We start from the raw sequence: 21,527 nt of genomic DNA on the forward strand, positions 1-21,527 counted from the left end.
CCAGATTATTTTTGTGTCTTCTCGAAACTCCAACATTCTATGAGTCTACCTAAAACATTAGTGTTCTGACAAATGTTGGTTGAATGAGTCAATGTAAGCAGAAGGATTTGTGTTCCCTTGAGAGAAAACTGGGGGAAGTCCTGGGACCCTTTTAGGGCAGGGAGGAGCTGGATGAACCTGGGCATCTGCCGCCCTCGCCAACAGGAGTTGTGGGAGTGCTCCCTTCCCCAGGAGGTCACAGAAAACAAGCATGTCCAGTGTGCCAGAGGATTCGGACTGAGAGAACTCCTCTTTTCCTTTAAGTGTGATTGTTCATCTCAGGATAAAATGGGAAAGGAATAACCAAACCAACAGAACATAAGAAAGAAGAACTCGGAGTCCAGGAAAGTCCTGGTGAGTGAGGGTGGAGGAGACAGAACCGTGGAGAGAGGGGCATGTCCTCAGGAGAGACCAGGTCTCTCCGTCCTCTGGACTCTGCCCTGGATTCTGCAGCTGTAGGTCAGGCGGGTAGGTATCTGTGGGTGTTGTGGTGGTGTTCTTGTCTATTTGGGGGGGGTGTGGATTGAAAAACAAAGACGTCATGTGGCTTTAGCTAAGAGGGAGGGAACAGAGATACAACCACTGAATCCCTTTCTTTTAATTTTGCAATAATTGCAATTTTTAAAGAATTTTAAGACAGATTCTTGGTATTTGGAAAGCACTGAGTTCTTAGGAAAGAAGGTGCTGACTGCATTGTAAATACCCAACTTCTGTTTTCTGGGAAAATCCAATTTTCTGAAAGAAAATTGGAATTAGATATGGCATGTCAACTTTAAGTGCTATTATACACACAATTATAATATGTTCTTTTGGCCTCGAAACTCTCAACTTGAAAAGGCGCAATTTGCAATCTCCTTGTGCCCAGAAGGCTCTGAAGAAGAAACACAAGTGAGATAGGTACAGTTTGTGCTCATTGTGCACCGGCGGGGAAGAAACACAAGTGAGATAGGTACAGTTTGTGCTCATTGTGCACCGGGGGTGATGAGAAGCTCCAGTAAAATCAATTTTCCCCTATCTGAACCTTTCATCTGGAAACAACAAAACAGTTTTCAGATTCCAATAACTTTGAAACATTTACACAATAGAGTACAGGCTTGCCTGTTCTCCTAACTAGCATATTCAGAACATAATTTAACCTTTTTCTTGTTGACTCACTATGAATCATCATTATGAATCAAAACTATAGAATTTTAGTACAAAAAGAGACCCTAGAGATCAGCTAGCTCTGATTTTTTTCATATTCTAGATGCCCAAATGCTGGTGTGATTAGAACTGGGTGGGGGGAGCTGGTCTAGAACCCACGACTTCAATTCTTGTCCAGGCTGAGAAGGCCGTGTCCTGGGCCTGGCGCTCATGGCATGTTAACGGTGGTGGGGTGCCCCTGTGGTTGTGGGCGCCACCCAGGCCAGCTGCCCGCTGGCGAAATGGGCTTGGTCTCTTCCTGCTCCGCACACTTTGACATCGGCTCGTTGTGGCTCCCTGTCTCTGCTCTCCCGGGTGGCCGGTGACGCTGTGCGGGGTGCAGCGCCTGTGCTGTCTGCTTCTGAAGGTAATTCTCCCCTCCTCAGGGTACTCTGTACATTCTGCAGGCAGGGGCCTCCCAGGGTCTTTCCTCTAGGAACCCCGTCTGCTCTCAGACCTGCTGCCTCTGGGTCCAGGGCCCGGGTGGCTTTCTTTCCTCTTTACAGCCCCGTCTCCCACACTTTCTGCTCCACTTACAGGACTGGCTGCCAGGTGGGCCGCTCAAACCAGAGACATTGATTTCTCAGATCTAGAGGTTTGAGGCCCAAGAGCAAGGTGTCATCAGGGTTGGTGTCTCTGTGGCTTGCAGACAGCTGTCATCTCCCTGTGTCCACATGGTCTTCCCCTGTACCTGTCTGTGTCCCAATCTCCTCCTCTTCAGGGGATACCAGTCATATTAGGCCCTATCCTAATGGCCTATTTGAACTCAATCAACTCTTTACAGACCCAAATACAGTAACTATATGTTAGGACTTCAACATACAAATTTGCAAGGGTCACACTTCTGCCCAAAACAGGCCCCTTTCACCTTTCAGCTTACCGCAGATCACTCTGAGGAAACACACTTTCAAGGTTCCAGAATTGTATAAAATTCTTACAGCTAAGATCTCTGAATTATAGTTTTAGTCTTACTTGCAAGATGGTAAATGGAATGAGGAAGGATGGATGGAGTCACTCACTGATTCCATGAGGATTTTTTCACACATCATTGCAACACAGGCAGTGACTGACGCCACCACCTTTGCCCTGGAGGCTGGTTTCTGGGCCCTGCCGGCACGGGACATAAAGGCCAGGTGGCTGCCTCTGGGCTGCAGAGCAGGAGGCACAGGAAAAGCTGGGGTTGGGGACATCCAGGAATGGCAGCCCTGGAGCCAGGACACGGTTGGGGGCCTCCTGGGTTGGCAGTATCACTGGGGGTTTTAACCCCTTTCTAGTCCTGTGCCCTTCCGCTTAAGTGATAGTAGGCGAAGAAAAGGCCACAGAAAACACACTGGTCACCTGGGTGCGAGGGAGTAATTAAAAACCAACTGAGGCTGGGCGCGGCAGCTCATGCCTGTAATCGCAGCACTTTGGGAGGCTGAGGCGGGTGGATCACCTGAGGTCAGGAGTTCAAGACCAGCCTGGCCAACATGGTGAAACCCCATTCTACTAAAAATACAAAAATTATCTGGGCATGGTGGCGGGCACCTGTAATCCTAGCTACTCAGGAGGCTGAGGCAGGAGAATCACTTGAACCCGGGAGGCAGAGGCTGCAGTAAGCCGAGATCACACCACTGCACTCCAGCCTGGGCAACAAGATAGAAACTCTGTCTTGAAATAAAATAAAATAAAATAAAATGAAATAAAATAAAAACCAACTGAAATCCAGGTGCAGGGGATAATGCCTGTAATCCCAGCAGTTTGGGAGACTGAGGTGGGGGTACTGCGTGAGCCTAGGAGTTAGAGACCAGCCTAGGCAACACAGCAAGACTCCATCTCTTAAAAAAAAAAAAAGTTAAAAATTAGCTGAGCATGGTGGCACATGCCTGTAGTCCTAGCTACTTAGAAGGCTAACTTGAGCCCAGGAGTTTGAAGGTGAAGAGACCTATGATTATGCTACTGCACTCCAGCCTGGGCAGCAAATGAGACCCTGTCACTAAAAAGAATAAAATTTAAAAAAATATAACTGAGCAAGTTTTTCTTCTCAACTATGTCTGAGGAGAACAAAAAGTTCTTTGTAGGTACAGTGGATTCAGAACTCGGCATCTGGTCCCACAAAACCAGATGTTCATCCAGCTGAGCCCAGGACCCTTGGGTGCCTGTCTCTCCATCCTTCCTAACACAGACCTCGGTGCCCGCCAGCCTGTCCTTCTCAGTGTCAGGGAGCTCCGTCCCGGCCCTTCCCACATCCTGCCCAGGACTGGCTGTGCAGGGAAGGTCACCCCTCAGTGTCTGCCCATTCTCTAAGCCCTGGACCCAAGCAGGGCACCCAGGCTAGCCCTCTTCCTTTACTCATTTTCTTATTCATCTTAAAAGGAATAACTGAGAAGCTGGAGACCAACCCTGCAGGCTGGATGTGCTGCTTGAGAACTAACAGCCCCCAAAGAGAGATCAAAGATGCCAGAGAAAAGGGGAATAAATAGAGCAACCTCCCAGAAGATGCATGAAGGATGCAAGAACAGAGATGACAGAGGGGTTGGTTTTATCAGCGAAAAGAAATAATTCTTACTCAGCAAGAGAAGGAAACGGGAAGGAGAAAATGGAGGGGCTCAGTTTACTTAAGGACGTGGGCATTAGCAAGAGGTAAAGTCTAATAATTTTTACCACTAAAAGGGACCTTGAGGACCCCCTGACCCAGCTTTATATACAGCCAGGACTCAGAAAGAACAAGAGCAACAAGAGCGTATTGCCAGTTATACTGAGGCCTCACTGGAGCTTTAGGGCATGCATTTGGGGTGGAGCAAATCTACCAAAACAGAATTCTGGGGTTGGAAATCCAGATGGTAGCAGGGCAGAGGTTGGAGTTAAGTCGTCTGTGAGGGTCAAGGATGGGGGCATCATCTAGGACTGCCAGCTGAGGTGGCCCATAGATAGAAGGCATTAGAAGGCCAAGGAATGGCCAGGCGTGGTGGCTCATGCCTGTAGTCCCAGCACTTTGGGAGGCTGAGGCAGGCGGATCACAAGGTCAGGAGATCGAGACCATCCTGGCCAACGTGATGAAACCTTGTCTATACTAAACATACAAAAATTAGCTGGGCGTGGTGGTGCGTGCCTGTAGTCCCAGCTACTCGGGAGGCTGAGAGAGGAGACTTGCTTGAACCAGGGAGGCGGAGGTTGCAGTGAACCAGATGGTGCCTCTGCACTCCAGCCTGGTGACAGAGCGAGACTCTGCATCAAAAAAAAAAAAAAAAGAAGAAGAAGGCCAAAGAACCCTGAAGTTGAGGCATATATTAGTCAGGGTTCTGTAGAGGGACAGAACTAAACTAATAGGATCGATGTATACATGAAGGGGAGTTTATTAAAGAGAATTAACTCACGAGCACAAGGTGAAGTCCCACAGTAGGCTGTCTGCAAGCTGAGGGGCCAGGAAGCCAGTCGAGTCCCAAAACCTCAAAAGTAAGGAAGCCAACAATGCAGCCTTCAGTCTGTGGCCAAGGGCCTGAGAACCCCTGACAAACCACTGGCTTAAGTCCAAAAGTCCAAAAGCTGAAGAACTTGGAGTTTGATGTTCCAGGGCAGGAAGCATCCAGCACAGGAGAAAAACGGAGGCCAGAAGACTCAGCAAGTTAGCTCCTTCCACCTTCTGCCTGCTTTATTCTAGCTGTGCTGGCAGCTGATTAGATGGTGCCCATTTGGATTGAGGGTGGGTCCACCTCTCCCAGCCCATTGACTCAAATGTTAATTAATGTCCTTTGGCAACACCGTCACAGGCACACCCAGGAACAATACTTTGCATCCTTCAATCCAATCGAATTGACACTCAGTATTAACCATCACAAGGTGTCAGAAAGGTCAACTTGAGTGTGAACATCACTACGTGTGATCTGGCTGGCTGGTGGCATCCCATGCCATCTTCCATGGCCTTCTGCAAAGCCCTTCTGAGCCAAGACAAAGCAGGGGGTTTGGTCCATCTTCTTTCTGATTTATATTTATAAGTGTCCTCTCTGCTTTCTCCTTTACTAAATATCCATCCAAGTGCTGTTGGGCCATCCGCATCTGTGGTGCACCTCCAGCACGAAGGCCTGGCACAGGCTCAGGTGAGGGACTCTGCATAGCAGGGGCCCCTCTCCAGGCCTCCTTGGACTTGGCCAGGAGACCCTGTGATATGGCTCTGATGAGTGAAGGAACTCCAGGTTCTTCATCTCACGTCAAATTGGAAAAACCTACAGGGACACACAGGGAGTGGTTTTAAGGAGCGGAGAGTTTAATAGGCAAGAAGGAAGGGAGAAGAAAGAAGGAAGAAGTTCCCCTGTTCAGAGACAGAGGGAGGTGGGCTCCAAAGCCTAGAGAGAAGACCCCACATGCTAGGTACAGGAAGAGGCTGGAGCAGGCGGTGTCTGATTTGCATAGGGCCCAGGGGATTGGTTTGACTAGGCATGTCATTCACATAGCCCGGGAAACAAACTGGCCCTCCCACCCTAGCTTTTAATATGCAAATGCAGGGCACCATGATGTTCTAGGCACGTGGGGATATGGGGGGCAGCCATGTTGCCAGGCAAATGCGAGGGCAAGGAGAAGAGGGAGGGAATCACCATGTTGGAGTGGAACCAGTTTCTAATGGCCTCCATTTGCATATCAAAGGTTGCCTGCCCGGCTCTAAATGCTGGGGCTTTCCTGTTAGACAAGAAAGGTTTGGGCCAGGTGCAGTGGCTCATGCCTGTAATCCCAGCACGATGGGAGGCGGAGACAGGTGGATCACCTGAGGTCAGGAATTCGAGACCAGCCTGGCCAACATGGAGAAACCCCGTCCCTACTAAAAATACAAAAAATTAGCCAGGCTTGGTGGTGGGCGCCTGTAATCCCAGCTACTCGGGAGGCTGGGGCAAGAGAATCGCTTGAACCCAGGAGGCGGAGGTTGCAGTGAGCAGAGATAGCCGACTGCACTCCAGCCTGGGCAATAAGAGCAAAACTCCATATATTTAAAAAAAAAAAGGAAAATAAATAAACATTTGAGGAGCTGCTTTAAAAGAGACGAAAAGTTTCCAAGGACCCCTTTTCCTATCTGCCTAAAATTATTTCTTAATAACTCCTACCACATTTGGACTCTTGGTCTTCTGAGGGCCTCCACTGTGGGCCAAAGAGTCTGCCTTGTGCCCACCCATGGCCCAGCCCAGTCCTCAGGAACCTGCTAAAACCTCTGGGCAGAAGCGGGGGCTCAGGGGAACCCAACCCATCTGCCACAGTCCCAACTTCTGGGAGTTGGGGTTTGTGGAGGCAGCTTACTCGTGCCCCACCAATGATTTCTGACCCTAAGATCTAGTCTTCTTCATCTTTTTATTAGAAAAAAATATTTGGTCTGTAGATTGTAAGCTCCTTGAGATGAGAGATGATATCTTTTCCTCTAATTTTATATTGTGAAAAATTTCAAAACAACACAAACAGGTGCATGATAAATACAACGAAAACCCCTAGACGCTTCATCTAGGTTCACTGATTTTTAATATTTTGTAACATCTGCTATCTTTATTTTTTATTTTATTTATTTATTTATATTTTTTGAGAGAGTTTTGCTCTTGTTGCCCAGGCTGGAGTGCAATGGTGCGATCTTAGCTCACCCACAACCTCCACCTCCCAGGTTCAAGCAGTTCTCCTGCCTCAGCCTCCTGAGTAGCTGGGATTACAGGCATGCGCCACCACACCCGGGTAATTTTGTATTTTTAGTAGAGATGGGGTTTCTCTATGTTGGTCAGACTGGCCTCCAAGTCCTGACCTCAGGTGATCTGCCCACTTCAGCCTCCCAAAATGCTGGGATTACAGGTGTTATAAATAAAGTTTTGGAGCCGCAAAAGAAATAGCACTCAAATATAAGATTTTCTTTTTAATTCTTAGCAAGGCAATGTACTTCTATAGAAGGGTGCACCCTTACAGATGCAGCAATGGTGAGCGCACACTTGGACCAGGGAGGGGAAGGGGTTCTTATCCCTGACCCACGTGGCCCCTGCTGCTGTGTCATTCTCCTATTGGCTAGGGTTAGACTGCACAGGCTAAACTAATTCCGACTGGCTAATTTAAAGAGAGTGACGGGGTGAGTGGTTTGGCAGGAAAAATGGTTATGATACAGCAGGAAATTGAAATGACTCAGGGCGGAGAATGAGCAGGTAATCTGAACGAGTCAGGGTGGAGCAGGTAATCGGAATGAGTCAGGGTGCAGCAGGTAATTGAAAAAGTTTGCTTTACGAGGAGTTAAGTTTAAAAGTAGAAGACAAAGAGTTGAACATACTGACATATTGATTCTTTGAAGAGAAATTTAGAACTCATATCTAACAACCCCTCGTCTTGCATTTCCTTACAGTTCTTTCTCTTCAAACTTCTTTAATATGTCTTAGCTTAGTTGTTCTGCTTGATTTTCTAAAAGAAGAATCTTCTCTGGATAAGGTGGAAGATAGTTAAGGGAGGTTTTAGTAAGTGCCATTTTTATGAGCCTCTGCACCAACCCACGGATACATGGTGTGACACAGCACCCGACAAGAATAAGTACACCCATTACTGCTGCAAGGGAAGTAAAGAATTGAGACTATTATTCCTCTCCATTTACAAAACCACTTTTCTAGCCATCCTGTAAAGGGGTCATTTACCCGTAAGTTGTTGGCTAACTCACTGGACAGAGCAGTCAGACCTTGCAATGCCTTTGTTATACTTCCATCAGGGGCGATGTTGTTTGGGATGAAGGTACAACAGTGAGTTTTAATCATGATGCAAACTCCTCCTCTTTCTGCTAATACCATGTCTAAGGCTATCCTATTTTCCCAAGCCATCTGGCCTGTAGCCCCTAATTGCTCAGCTATTCCTTCAACAGCATCTCTAGTGTAGTTACTAAATCACTGTTGGTTGTAGTAGATGTAGTTTATCCAATCTACATTTTTATTAATTGTCACCCACCAAGATATTGACTCAAATCCTGCAGCTATTTGATTTTGGAATTCAAATTGATCTGGTATTCCCCGTGGGACTCCAGTTGCATTTAAATAGACATGAGAGTCGAAAGACCCATAAGGGGCTTCTCTCACATTATGATGTCTTATTTTTCCTTCCTCTAGTTGATGAAATGCCAGGGTGAAACGGATAGCCAATTGGACTAAAGCACAAGTGCCGCTCCAGTTATTCGGCAGAGTGTCCAGTAAAGGTCCACCACAATACCACCACACATCCACTAGGGGATGAACAAGGGCTGACTGATTGATAAGTTCTTGAAAATTCTTAAGCTCACTGCATCCCCTCAGGTCTCCAAGGAATGCTGTTTCCTCCCTGTCGTGAGAAATACGAAGTTAACTTAGTGTTGGGAGACAGAAGCTGGATGGCCCTCAGGGGCTGGCCCATAGGATGCCGGACTTCGGGATATAGCAGAGAGAGAGCATGGCACAACTTGTTACTCCAGGCTGTAGGATCCTGGAAAAGAGCTATCATGCAGCCCACTCCTGGTCAACTGGAGGACCACCCTACTAGAAAGGGGACAATCTGGGCCTCTGGCCTGCCATGCACACAAGCATAACAATTGCTTTCGTTTAAAGTGCGGACGGAATATCTGATCCATTCCAACCAGGCATTTGCAACTTGGTAACCTGTTTCAATTGCCAATACTTGTTTTAAGTCTTTAACTTCTACGATAGCCATCTTGGTCTTGTGGTTAGATGGAGGAGGAGCAATTATTCCGTTGTGAGAGGTTTTGGAAGAAGGCTTAGAAGAAGGTGCAGGCAGTGCGGGATCAAAAAAATACATTTTAAAGAATCCAATAGGGTCTGTCCCTCAAACCTCAGCCCCCATACCATAAAACTGGCTTAAAGGAGGGAACCAGCTTAGAAAAGGGGAAGAACTTTGAGGATTCGAGATAATAACCTGTATAGGATTGCACTGGTTTAGCTGACACTTAGTTGGGGGCTGTCCCTCTAGTAACATGAATGTAGTTTTAGGAAATTACAAAAACAGGTTGGGGCAGTCCATCCTTGCTCTTTAGTGGTCCACAGAATGCTGGACCAACTATGGCATAAAAGCTGTACATTGGGAGGGCAAGACTCCTGGTTGACGCCGGGGTCTTTATCAAAATCTCCTCGGATTAAATGGTCCCAGTTCACTAATGCCTAATCTGAGAAGAGTCAGGAGGGACAGAGGTGCTTTTCTGAAGTAGAGAGCTGTCTCTGACTTGTCAAGTTCCCACAGGGTATAACAAGGCAAGCACCAAATGCAATAGTTTGAGGCGAAATTGACTTGGTTATGTTAATAACTAGATGGTCAGCAATAGAGTGAGGAAAGAAGAAAAAGTAATAGAATAGATGAAAGGGTTAAATTTTTCTTAGCTTTAGTTTGGTAGCGTTTTCCCCTGGGACTATGGCCCACGACTCTGGAGAAGGCGGTGCTTTTTCGACTCAGGTGTGATGAGTCCATCCCCTTTCCACTGTATGAACAGCAGTCTCGGTGATTAGTAACACAAGGTAAAGTCCTTCCCAGGCTGGCTCGAGTTTTCCTTCTTTCCACCCTTTGATGAGAATGTGATCCTCAGGCTGGTGCTGGTTTACCGGAAATTCTAGGGCTGGTACCTGTGCTAAAAGACTTTTAGTTTTGAGGGAAAGGAAAGTAGAAGATAAACCAAGTATATAATTTCTAAGAAATTGATCTTTTGTTTTACTTGTGGGGACATCAGCAATGGACTTTATAGTCCTTGGCACCTTCTTGCTGAGATATTTTCTTTAGCACCTATTTTTATTATTTTTTAGACCAAAGAAAGCCAAACACCGTTTTATATTTGCCAATGCTTCCTGTATGATATTTATACCAGATAAGCTAAATTTCACCTTTACATTAGTGTGTTTTTAATGTTAAACTTAATTTTAATAAAATCTTGTAGCCATATTTATCCAATTTTTAATGTCTGACCATAAGGTAAGATTTGTATAGACGCTTTTTAACCTTTTATAATTTTTGTTAAAAAGCAGGTTAGTGCTTTAAGAAAAACCTGTTGTGCTTTTATTTTAATGTCCAGTTCTCAGAAAAACTGGGTGATATCCCTTTAACTTTACCCGATATGTTTACACACAGAATTTCCTTTTCAATTAACATTTCAAAACTTGCCTAAACCTTTAAAACAATATTTTTTTAACCATTTAATGTAGGTAAAAATCCACATTCTTATGTCTCCTTATAATCCTTTTACCAAAGTACGTTTTACTTTCCTTACACACCTTACACATAAACTGTTTCTTCAATAGTTTTACATTCAGGAGGCCTAATTACTTTTAAATTATACAACATTTCTTGCATAAATTCCCTTTTATAACTTTTTTTCCCCCTAACTTTCACAGACAATTCTTCAACATGCCTCAACTTTCTGACTTGTTGCAAACATCCCTTTCTCTAAACAACCAGTTCATTTATTTTAGGACAAGAATTTACCATATAATATTCCTTTTTACATAAATTATCCCCCCCCCCTTTGTTTTTTCTCAAAGATGATAACCATTCTTTTCCAAATTGAACTTCCTTCATTTCTGTGGACTAGACTGTCTAAGGCCACAAGATTAGAAGTTAGGATAATATATGTTACACTCTTAACTTTTAGCAAACTTTACTTTTGTTGAAAACCTTGTAAGTTTGGGATTTCAATTATTCTTTGCTATTAATAAGACCTCGTTCAGTCCATATTAACTTAGAATTGGTATAGATGACTCCTTCCTGATTCTGTAAGCACTTTAAGGCTTGGCTGAGTGCAAACAGCTCGCAGGCACGTTTGAGCAGACCAATTGTGAGGCAATTTTCCTAACTCGGCTTCTCCAAGAGTTTCCTTATCACTTACTGAATACCCATTGTGTCTTTTTCCTTCAGTCACCCAGGAGGAAGCATCTACAGTCCTGTCCTGAAGGTAGTTCCTCCTAGGTCTGGTTAGACCTTTGCATGGTAATTAAGATTTAGATGCCCTGTTAGGAAACCTGGTGGGTTAAGGGAATTTTCAGTGGTTCATGTTAAATCATCTTTTTCTAACAGAATAGCCTCATACTTTAAGGTTCTTGAGTCAGTAAGCTATCTTTTTTTTTCTTTTTGACTTAGGATAGTTCTGACCTGATGAGGTGTGCTCACAATGAAGTTTACTCTAAAAGTTATTTTTCTACTTTCTTCTGTTAGCGAAGCAGTTTCCACTACAGATTGAATGCATTTGGGCCATCCACGGGTTACTGGGTTAAGGATTTTTGATTAGGAAGGCTACGGGTTGTCAGTCACCTCAGTGCTTTTGGGTTACAACCTTGTTTACACTGACAACAAGGTGGTATTGGAGTGTTATAGGGTCAGGGAGAAGACCTTCAATTATTAATTATAGGTTTTAAATTTACCCTGGCTTCTAAAGGAATAGGGTACACTGTTTTCTCTTTACTACTCTGCCTCTCTCTGTTTGTCTCTGTCTCTTTCTCTCTCTCTTTGACTCTGTGTCTCTTTCTCTGCCTCTGCCAGCCGCTTATGCTGCTCTTCTCCCCTCTCCTTTCCCTTCCCCTAGGGGAGGGACTGGTGGGAGTGCAGCTACTCTTTCTTTCCCTGAGAAGAAAGGAAAGGGGAGTTGTGAATATTTTTCTTACTACAGGAGGTTTGTGTGAGGTTCAACCCCCTGAAATTTGCGAAGGCTCAACCCCTCAAACCAGGGGGTGTCTTGCCTTGCTGCTCTAGAAGGTTGACCTGTTTCCTCCCTTTCCCCCTCTGAAGGTCCCTTGCACACTTCCCACTCGTGTTGTCCTCTCTGGCTGCTCCCCCAAGGGAGAGTTAGGCCCCTCTTAGTGTTAGAGTGCCGGTATAAATCCCATGGCAGGATCCGCCCTAAGCTATATGAGGTAGCTACGGAACCCCGGAGAGGTCCCACTCACTCTGTCCAGCAGTAGGACTTGTCACCATCCACATGAAGAACACCACAAGTAGGGTTGTTTGTGATCATTCACGCACACACACATTTAGCCCTCCAGAATTTGACCAACAAGGAAGTACTTTACCGGCTCCCGCGGCTTCTCCTTCCTTGGTCTGTGCAGAGAGTCACCACCGCAGTATGTGAGGACCCTTTAAGCTAGGTTGCTGGCCAGTTTCTTTCTGCGTTGCTGAGAGCTCGGGTTATTCCTGGAACTGGGTGGGTCCTGATTTCTCACCCCTGAGGCCCCCACAAGGCGGCGGGGCGCACGTCCTCACCAGAGAGAACCAGAGACTGCCCGGAAGGGGAATGTATCACGAGGGAGCCCCCAAATTGTTATAAATAAAGTTTCGGTGCTGCAAAAGAAACAGCACTCGAATATAAAATTTTCTTTTTAATTTTCAGCAAGGCAATGTACTTCTATAGAAGGGTGCGCCCTTACAGATGGAGCAATGGTGAGTGCACACTTGGACCAGGGAGGGGAAGGGGTTCTTATCCCTGTCGCACATGGCCCCTGCTGCTGTATCCTTCCCCTATTGGCTAGGGTTAGGCTGCACAGGCTAAACTAATTCTGATTGGCTAATTTAAAGAGCGTGAGGGGGTGAGTGGTTTGGTGGGAAAAATGGTTAAGGGCAGAGCAGGAAATTGCAATGAGTCAGGGTGGAGCAGGTAATCGGAATGAGTCAGGATGGAGCAGGTAATCCGAAGGAGTCAGCGTGAAGCAGGTAATCAGAATGAGTCAGGGTGAAGCAGGTAATCGGAATGAGTCAGGGTGAAGCAGGTAATCGGAATGAGTCAGGGTGGAGCAGGTAATCGGAATGAGTCAGGGTGAAGCAGGTAATCCGAATGAGTGTCAGGGTGGAGCAGGTAATCGGAATGAGTCAGGGTGAAGCAGGTAATTGAAAAAGGTTGCTTTACGAGGAAGTTAAGTTTAAAAGTAGAAGGCAAAGAATTGAATATACTGACATATTTATTCTTTGAAGATAAATTTAGAACTCATATCTAACACAGGCGTGAGTAACCGCACCCGGCCCGTATCTGCTATCTTTAAAGAGATACATATACACATTTTATGTGTATATATATATATATATATATGTGTGTGTGTGTGTGTATATATATATGTGTGTGTATATATATATGTGTGTATATATAATGTGTGTATATATATGTATATATATGTGTGTGTATATATATATGTATATATATATGTGTGTATATATATATATATGACAATGGTCCCATAAAATAATAATGGAGCTGAAAAATTCCTATGGCCTATTGACATCATAGCTGTCCTAACATCACAATGCAGCACTGTAAACAAATCCACTGTGGGGCCAATCATATAAAAACCTAGCACATACAATTATGTACTGTGCATAATGCTGGGTAATGATAATAAATGACAATGTGGCTGGTTTAGGTATTACTAGCCTATACTTTTTAATCATTATTTTAGAGTGTATGCCTTCTCTTTATAGAAAAAAGTTAACTGTAAAACAGTCTCAGAGAGGTCCTTCAGGAGGTGTCCAAAGAAGGACAGTGATCATAGGAGATGCAGCTTCATGGGTGGCCTTGCCCCTGAAGACCTCCCAGTGGGACCAGATGTCAGAAGACAGTGATATTGGTGATCCTGACCCCGTGTGATCTTAGGTGTATGTGTGTGTGTTTGTATATTAGTTTTTAAGAAAAGGTTTTAAGAGTAAAAAAAAAAAATTAAAAATAGAAAAAAGCTGATAGAATAAGGACATAAAGCAAGAAAATTTGTTACAGCTGTACAATGTGTTTGTCTTATAAGCTTTGTTATTACAAATGAGTCCAAAGGTTTTTTAAAAATGAAAAAGTTTTTAAAGTAAAAAAGTTACAGTAAGATAAGATCAATTTATTACTGAAGAAAGAAATTTTTTAAATGAATTTAGTCTAGCCTAAGTGAACGGTGTTGAGTGGAAAGTCATATCCTCGGCCTTCACACTCACTCTCCACTCACTCACTGACTCACCCAGAGCAACTGCCAGTCCCACAGGCTCCAGTCAGAGTAAATGCCCTACAAGGGTGTACCAATTTTTTTCTTTTATACTGTATACTGGATTTTGCTGTACCTTTTTTTTTTTTTTTTGAGATGGAGTTTTGCTCTTGTCACCCAGCTTGGAGTGCAGTGGCATGATCTTGGCTTACTGCAACCACCTCCTGGGTTCAGGCAATTCTCCTGCCTCGGCCTCCTGAGTAGCTGGGATTACAGGTGCCTGTCACCACACCCAGCTAGTTTTTGTATTTTTAGTAGAGACGGAGTTTTGCCATGTTGGCCAGGCTGGTCTCGAACTCCTGACCTCAGGTGATCCACTCACCTTGGCCTCCCAATGTGTTGGGATTACGGGCATGAGCCACCGCTCCTAGCCCTTGCTGCACCTTTTCTATGTTTAGGTGCACAAAAACCGTTGTGTTACAATTATCTACAGTATTCAGTAAAGTCCCATGCTGTACAGGTTGGTAGCCTGAGAGAAACAGGTGCCTCATGGGCTATACCATCTAGGTTTGTGTAAGTGTACTCTATCATGTTTCCACAACAAAGTTGCCTAAGAATGCATTTTTTTTTTTTTTAATTTGAGACGGAGTCCTTCTGTGTTGCCCAGGCTGGAGTGCAGTGGCGTGATCTTGGCTCACTGCAACCTCCCTCTTCTGGGTTCAAGCGATTCTCCTGCCTCAGCCTCCCCAGTAGCTGGGATTATAGGAGTGCACCACCATGTCTGGCTAATTTTTGTATTTTTAGTAGAGACGGAGTTTCCATGTTGGCCAGGCTGGTCTCGAACTTCTGACCTCAGGTGATCTGCCCTCCTCAGCCTCCCAAAGTGCTGGGATTACAGGTGTGAGCCACCGTAACAATGGATTTCTCAAAACACCTGGCCCTAACAATGGATTTCTCAAAACATATCCTCATTGTTAAGAGAGGCATGACTGTATGTACACAGTATATACACATTATATATATGTGTGTGTGTGCGTATGTGTATATATACATATGTGTATGTGTATATGTACATACAGTGGCAATGATCGTGCTGTCAGGTTCTACAAAATCCTCTTTGTACCCAAACACTGCTGATCCAACAAACGTGACCACAGTGGAATCTGTATGTGTACATATACACACACATATGTACATACTTTTTGCCAAACTGTTTGATGTCGTAGACATCATGATACTTCACCCCTAAATATATATCTCTCAAGAATAATGACATTCTCCTACTCAATTACAATATAATTATACTCTTTGGGAATTATACATTGCCACAATAGTAGGATCTAACACAATGTCTTCTACAGCTCGTTTTTTTTCCAGAGATGATGTAATCTTTACCTTTGATTCTGCTCTTTTGCCCCTCTCTGCTTAACCTGCTCCACTCAGGATCTAGCAAGAGATGTCACACATAAGGCCCCAAATAACTTAGGGAGTTGAATGAATGAAAGAATGGATGCATAAATGTGAAAATCCTTTCTGATGTGTCTTCAGGACGTGGAAAGGTGCATGACCCCATGTGGGAATTCAGTGACCTTCAAGCCCTTCTCATTGGTCTAGACAGAAACCTTACACCTGGCAGGATATGCATTTTGCAGCTGAGGCTCTTTGTGAGCAGTTTGGTGATATTTAAGTTCCTGGTGATTAGGGAAACCGTCAGGAGCTTGGCAAACCTATTCAAAATACAACATATTAAAATTCCTGTTAATCATAGATCTTAAAAGCACTTGGTTAAAGTACCAAAAATGCAAACCAGTTATTATGAAAACAAAGCCGGGGAAGTAGGTGGCACTGCATTGTAGGAGTCCACATTCAGCAACAAAAGAGGGCACAGGCTCTACTGTGGTCACATTCATTGCATCAGCAGTGTTCGGTACAAAGAGGCTTTTGTGAAACCTGACGGCACGATCATTGCACAGGCACACCATTGAACGAAGGCAGACTTTCCCCTTCTATGAAAGGATAATTTTCTTCTCATATTTGACACCGATTAGCTCTAGCAGAGAATTCTATTTAAAGCAATCCCTTGAAATTAGACCATGTATGCCAAGGGCAGGGCTGTGTATTCAGCCCTGTCTTCCTAGCGGCTTTAGCGATGTATCCTAAGTATGGGAGGAGGGCACTGAAGAAGTGAGGCATGAAAGAGATATATCTAATAATCATGACTACTTACTATCACAACTTAGAAGAAATAGCTGGATTTCAATCTCTTTTCCCAATCCGACGGTTTGTTGTTTTCCTTTTTTCTTCCAAAATTTCATACGCATCCCAAGTTTTAGCATAATGATATCAGCAGCAAGTTGTTAAATAAGTTCTGTGGGCTCATCAAAGCAGTTATCCTAAAGTGTTCTATGAAACAGCATTGGTTCAGTGCTGATTGCGTTATAAACTTTGAAATGAAGAGCACTGCACTTTAGAAACTCCAGGTTATGAAGAATTTTCTGTTTTTCTTTTTGGCCTCCTTCTCTACTAACCAATGTGTTTGAAAACCTGTAATGTGACTCTTCAGGTTAGAGGGTGAGTTTTTTAACCCTTCCCCAGCTCTCAACACTAGCCCTCTCCATCTCCAGCCTTTGAGTTCTGTCTAGCACTCACCATAGGATATGTCCTGATGAAAGCCTCATTGTTCCACATCTGAGAAGATCAGTTGCTGTGCACAGCTGCATGGGAACTGGATCCAGTCCCCATCTGGATCTAGGAACAAATCGGTCCCTAGCAGCTTGACAACTGCTCATTGTCTAGTCAAGGGGGTTTCTTTCTTTTCCTGGAAAACGTCTTCCAGGGTACATTTGATAGGAAGTTTTCACTGCTCATAAAGTTAGGGGGAAGGAGACTGGAAGCTCAGGGCAGAGGTACCACAGTTATCAAGTTCTATTTGTTTTGCAAACTCTAGGTTTTTTTTATTATGTGTTTCCTTTGTCCACATGAATCTTGTGGACATTTCTTGGTCTAAATTAATGGTATTTTCTCCTGAACAGTGGTTCTTCAAATATTACCCAGAATGAAGGAGGGAAGGATCATTTTTAAAAATCACAAGTAGTTCTATTTTATTTGTACAAGTGAATAATTTCCTACAGGATAAAATAAAAGACATTGATAATAAGAATACTAGTATCTATTGTTTAAGAAGCATGGTTACTATTACAATAGTGGAATTTAAGGACATGTTTTGGTTATTTTATAAATTGCATTATTCTATCCTGTGTCTTTTAAATTGAGTAATAGATTTCTTAAAAGAAGCTTATAAGATATTAGTTAGAACAATCAGCATATTTGATAAATAAAATGACAACCAGTAAAACTTCCAACTCCCTGGATGAAAAAAGCATTGTATTATTCCCACTGTGAAGGGAGGATAGTGACATCAGATAAGAGTTAGGAAAGTGAAATTGTTGGCAAAATCAGCCGGTGTCTTTATGAAACATTGTCTTCATGAAACATTGTCTTGGATGACATTTCACCTAGTCACCAATGTCTTCCAGTGACGCCACCTGTTTGCTTTCACGCACCTGTGGGAAGACAGAATGTTTGATTCTGGCATATTTTTTACAGTTTGAATTAAAACCAACTGACTGAACTTGGTGGATTGAGTGAGAAAATAATCCTTGTAGGATAGTCTTCTCCACCTGGTAGTGATGCACTCACTTTGAGGCTAATGATGCAGGTGAAAAAAAAAAAATCTTTGCTTTGACAACTCCTGTCCCTAAAGAAAGTACTGTGCAGAGAAGCAGTTAAGATCCTAAACCCTGGACTCCAACAAAGTAAGGTTAGACTACTTTCTAGCTGGGCAAACTTTAGTAAGTTAACTTCTTCAAGAATCTATTTCTGCCGGGCACGGTGGCTCACGCCTGTAATCCCAGCACTTTGGGAGGCCGAGGCGGGCGGATCACTAGGTCAGGAGATGGAGACCATCCTGGCTAACACGGTGAAACCCTGTCTCTACTAAAACTACAAAAAATTAGCCTGGCATGGTGGCAGCCGCCTGTGGTTCCAGCTCCTTGGGAGGCTGAGGCAGGAGAATGGCGTGAACCCAGGAGGCAGAACTTGCAGTGAGCCAAGATCATGCCACTGCACTCCAGCCTGGGCAACAGAGCAAGACTCCGTCTCAAAAAAAAAAAAAAAAAAAGAATCTATTTCTTCGTATGCTAGATGAAGTCAACTCTTTCAGAGGGCTGAAAGAGAAAAGCGAAATTAGATCATATGTATGAAATTCTTACATGGTGCCTGGCACATAAGTGCTTAATAAACAACTGCAATTATTAACTCTAATCAGATATTGTTGTTTTAAACAAGGGAGTCACTCAAAAAGGTACATGCAGACTTCTCTGTAAGAAAAAAATATATACATATATGTTTACACACACATACACATACACACACACACAAATATATAAGGCTAGGTCTTAATACCTCTTTCCTCAAATCAAAGCAAAAATCTGTTTCCTTGTCCAGTTACTTCTATTTAGTTTGGGAATTAGGCCTTCCAGTCCATGCATTTAATTCTATTCCTGGCCTGCTTAAATTAGAATGAGCCTCAAAGATAGAAGACCAAGACATACAGGTGCTTGTATACCTATATACAACAAGGTATATAGGTATTTATTTTCATATTCAGAAAAAAATCTAGTTTTTACCCATACATTCATTCAAGACACATTTATTAAACACCAAATTGGTAGCAAGAATGAACATATTAGTAATAATTTTTCTCTCAGAAAAATATATCCTATTTTCTATATTTATTTTCTATAGATTCTCTTTTAATGTTTGTTTGCATCTTGCAAATTTCCATGTTACTTTCTGGCTTAACTACCTCAGGCTGGGCACAGGAGATGATTCTATGGAGAGTTAAAACTTTTTCTTTTTCTTTTTTTTGATACGGAGGCTTGCTCCGTTGCCCAGGCTGGAGTGCAATGGCGCGATCTCAGCTCACCGCAACCTCCGCCTCCTGGGTTCAAGTGATTCTCCTGCTTCAGCCTCCTGAGTAGCTGGGATTACAGGTGCCCACCACCACACCCAGCTAAGTTTTGTATTTTTAGTAGAGATGGGGTTTCACTATGTTAGCCAGGCTGGTCTTGAACTCCTGATCTCAGGTGATCCACCCGCCTCGGCCTCCCAAAGTGCTGGGATTACAGGCATGAGCCACTGCGCCTGGCAAAAACTTTCTTAAATATATGTATAATATATAAAAACCAAGGATAAAAGTGATGCCTAAAAATAAACTCATTTGAGTTATAGGAGTAGAAACGGAGTGCCCCAAATGCCCCTGGTAAAATGGATGCACCCAGGCACAGTGGCTCACGTCTGTAATCTCAGCACATTGGGAAGCCAAGGCGGGTGAATCACTTGAGCCCAGAGGTTTGAGACCAGCCTGGGCAACATGGTGAAAACCCCATCTCTACAAAACATTTTAACGAAATTAGCCAGGCGTGGTGATGCACATTTGTCCCAGCTACTCAGGAGGCTGTGGTGGGAGGATCACTTGAGCCCAGGAGGTCAAGGGTGCAGTAAGCCGTGATGGTGCCACTGCACTCCAGCCTGAGTGACAGAGTGAGACCCTGTCTCAGAAAAATGAAAATAGAAGTAAATAAATAAAACAAAATTTAAAAGTCTACCTCATATTTGAAAACAAAGTCTGTATCACTGTACTAATTTTATGTGAAGTCAAAATTACAGAATACCCAATGCTTGTGAACATTTTAAAAAGGTTTCTAGAGGGACAAAAATGCTAGCACTCATTCTATTTGTGAGCAATCATCTTTTTTGAAGTGGAAAATCTAGAATATTTCTCATCTAACCTAGAGACTCTGAAATGCCCACTAATGGAGAGCCAGACTGGTGGTGTATAAACTTCATGTCTGACCTGGGATTCTGTGGATCATGTGTCTCATCCACTGTATTTCAGTGGTTTTGTTTTGTTTGTTTGTTTTTGTAGAGCCAGGGTTTCACCATGTTGCATAGGCTGGTCTTGACTTCCTGGGCTCACCCACCTCAGCCTCCCAAAGTTCTGGGATTACAGGGGTGAGCCACCATGCCTGGCCAGAATGGCTATTATTAGAAAGATAAAAAAATAACAGATGCTCGGGAGGATGCAGAGAAAAGGGAACTCTTATACACTGTTGGAGAGGATGTAAATTAGTACATCTTCTATGGAAAACAGTATGGATATTTCTCAAAAAACTAGAAATAGAACTACCATATGATCCAGCAATCCCTCTACTGAATATTTATCCAAAGGAAAATAAATCAGTATTTCAAAGGGATACCTGTACTCACATATTTATTGCAGCACTATTCACAATAGCCCAGATACAGAATCCATCTAAGTGTCCATCAATGAATGAATGGACAAAGAAAATGTGGTACTGATACACAATGGAATATTACTCAGCCATAAAAAAGAATGAAATTCTGTCATTTGCAGCAACATGGTTGGAACTGGAGATTATTATGTTAAGGCAAACCCATAAGGACAAATATCACATGTTTTCACACATATATGGGAGCTAAAAAATGTTGATGTCATAAAGGTAGAGAATAGAATGATGGTTCCCAGAGGCTAGGAAAAATGTGTGTTGGGGAGGGGGCACAAAGAGAGATTGGTTAACAGGTACAAACATACAATTAGATAAAGGGAATAAGTTCTAATGTTCCATTGCAGAGTAGGGTGACTATAGTTAACAAAAATGTATCGCATATTTCAAAGTATATATTCCAAATAACTAGAAGAGAGGACTTTAAATGATCCTAACACAAAGTGATGAGAAATTGTTGAGGTGATGAACACCACAAACACTTTGACTTGATTATTATACAGTCTCTGCATGTAATAAAATATCACTTCTACCCCATAAATATGTATAAATATGTGTATCAACAAAAAATTTTAAAAACAACAAAAAAGCACGAATGGTAAAATTCCATCCGACTAATCATCTCTTGATCACCAACCCAAAACATCTAGTAGGCAAGTTCTGGCTTATGTCCAAAGAAAAGCCATTGCTTACTTCAGCAAATTGAGGTTTTTAGCTCAACATCCAAAATGGAATGGAAGACACAGCTAGTTAAGAAGTGGTACTGGCGGCCGGGTGCGGTGGCTCAGGACTGTTATCCCAGCACTTTGGGAGGCCTAGGTGGGTGGATCACGAGGTCAGGAGATTGAGACCATCCTGGCTAACACGGTGAAACCCCGTCTCTACTAAAAAAGTACAAAAAAATTAGCTGGGCAAGGTGGCGGGCGCCTGTAGTCTCAGCTACTTGGGAGGCTGAGGCAGGAGAATGGCGTGAACCTGGGAGGCGGAGTTTGCAGTGAGCCGAGATCACGCCACTGCACTCCAGCCTGGGCGACAGAGCGAGACCCCATCTCAAAAAAAA

General features: G+C 43.5%; 1 protein-coding gene and 1 long non-coding RNA gene across 2 annotated transcripts in view; one reads left to right on the forward strand and one right to left on the reverse strand.

The window, feature by feature from the left end:
* The first annotated feature begins 203 nt into the window (after positions 1 to 203).
* The window catches only part of LOC107975456 (uncharacterized), a 35,019-nt gene continuing 13,695 nt past the window's right edge, over positions 204 to 21,527 (forward strand). The window contains exon 1 of the long non-coding RNA XR_001719001.2: positions 204 to 393. This is a non-coding gene — a long non-coding RNA (uncharacterized LOC107975456). The remainder of the gene's footprint in view (positions 394 to 21,527) is intronic.
* PRKN (parkin RBR E3 ubiquitin protein ligase) overlaps positions 17,179 to 21,527 on the reverse strand; it is a 1,411,643-nt gene continuing 1,407,294 nt past the window's right edge. The window contains exon 12 of the mRNA XM_054686972.2: positions 17,179 to 17,662. Coding sequence (XP_054542947.1) covers positions 17,655 to 17,662 — 8 coding nt within the window. The 3' untranslated portion in view covers positions 17,179 to 17,654. The remainder of the gene's footprint in view (positions 17,663 to 21,527) is intronic.

This window comes from Pan troglodytes, chromosome 5, assembly GCF_028858775.2.
Source record: "Pan troglodytes isolate AG18354 chromosome 5, NHGRI_mPanTro3-v2.0_pri, whole genome shotgun sequence".
Taxonomy (NCBI): Eukaryota; Metazoa; Chordata; class Mammalia; order Primates; family Hominidae; genus Pan; species Pan troglodytes.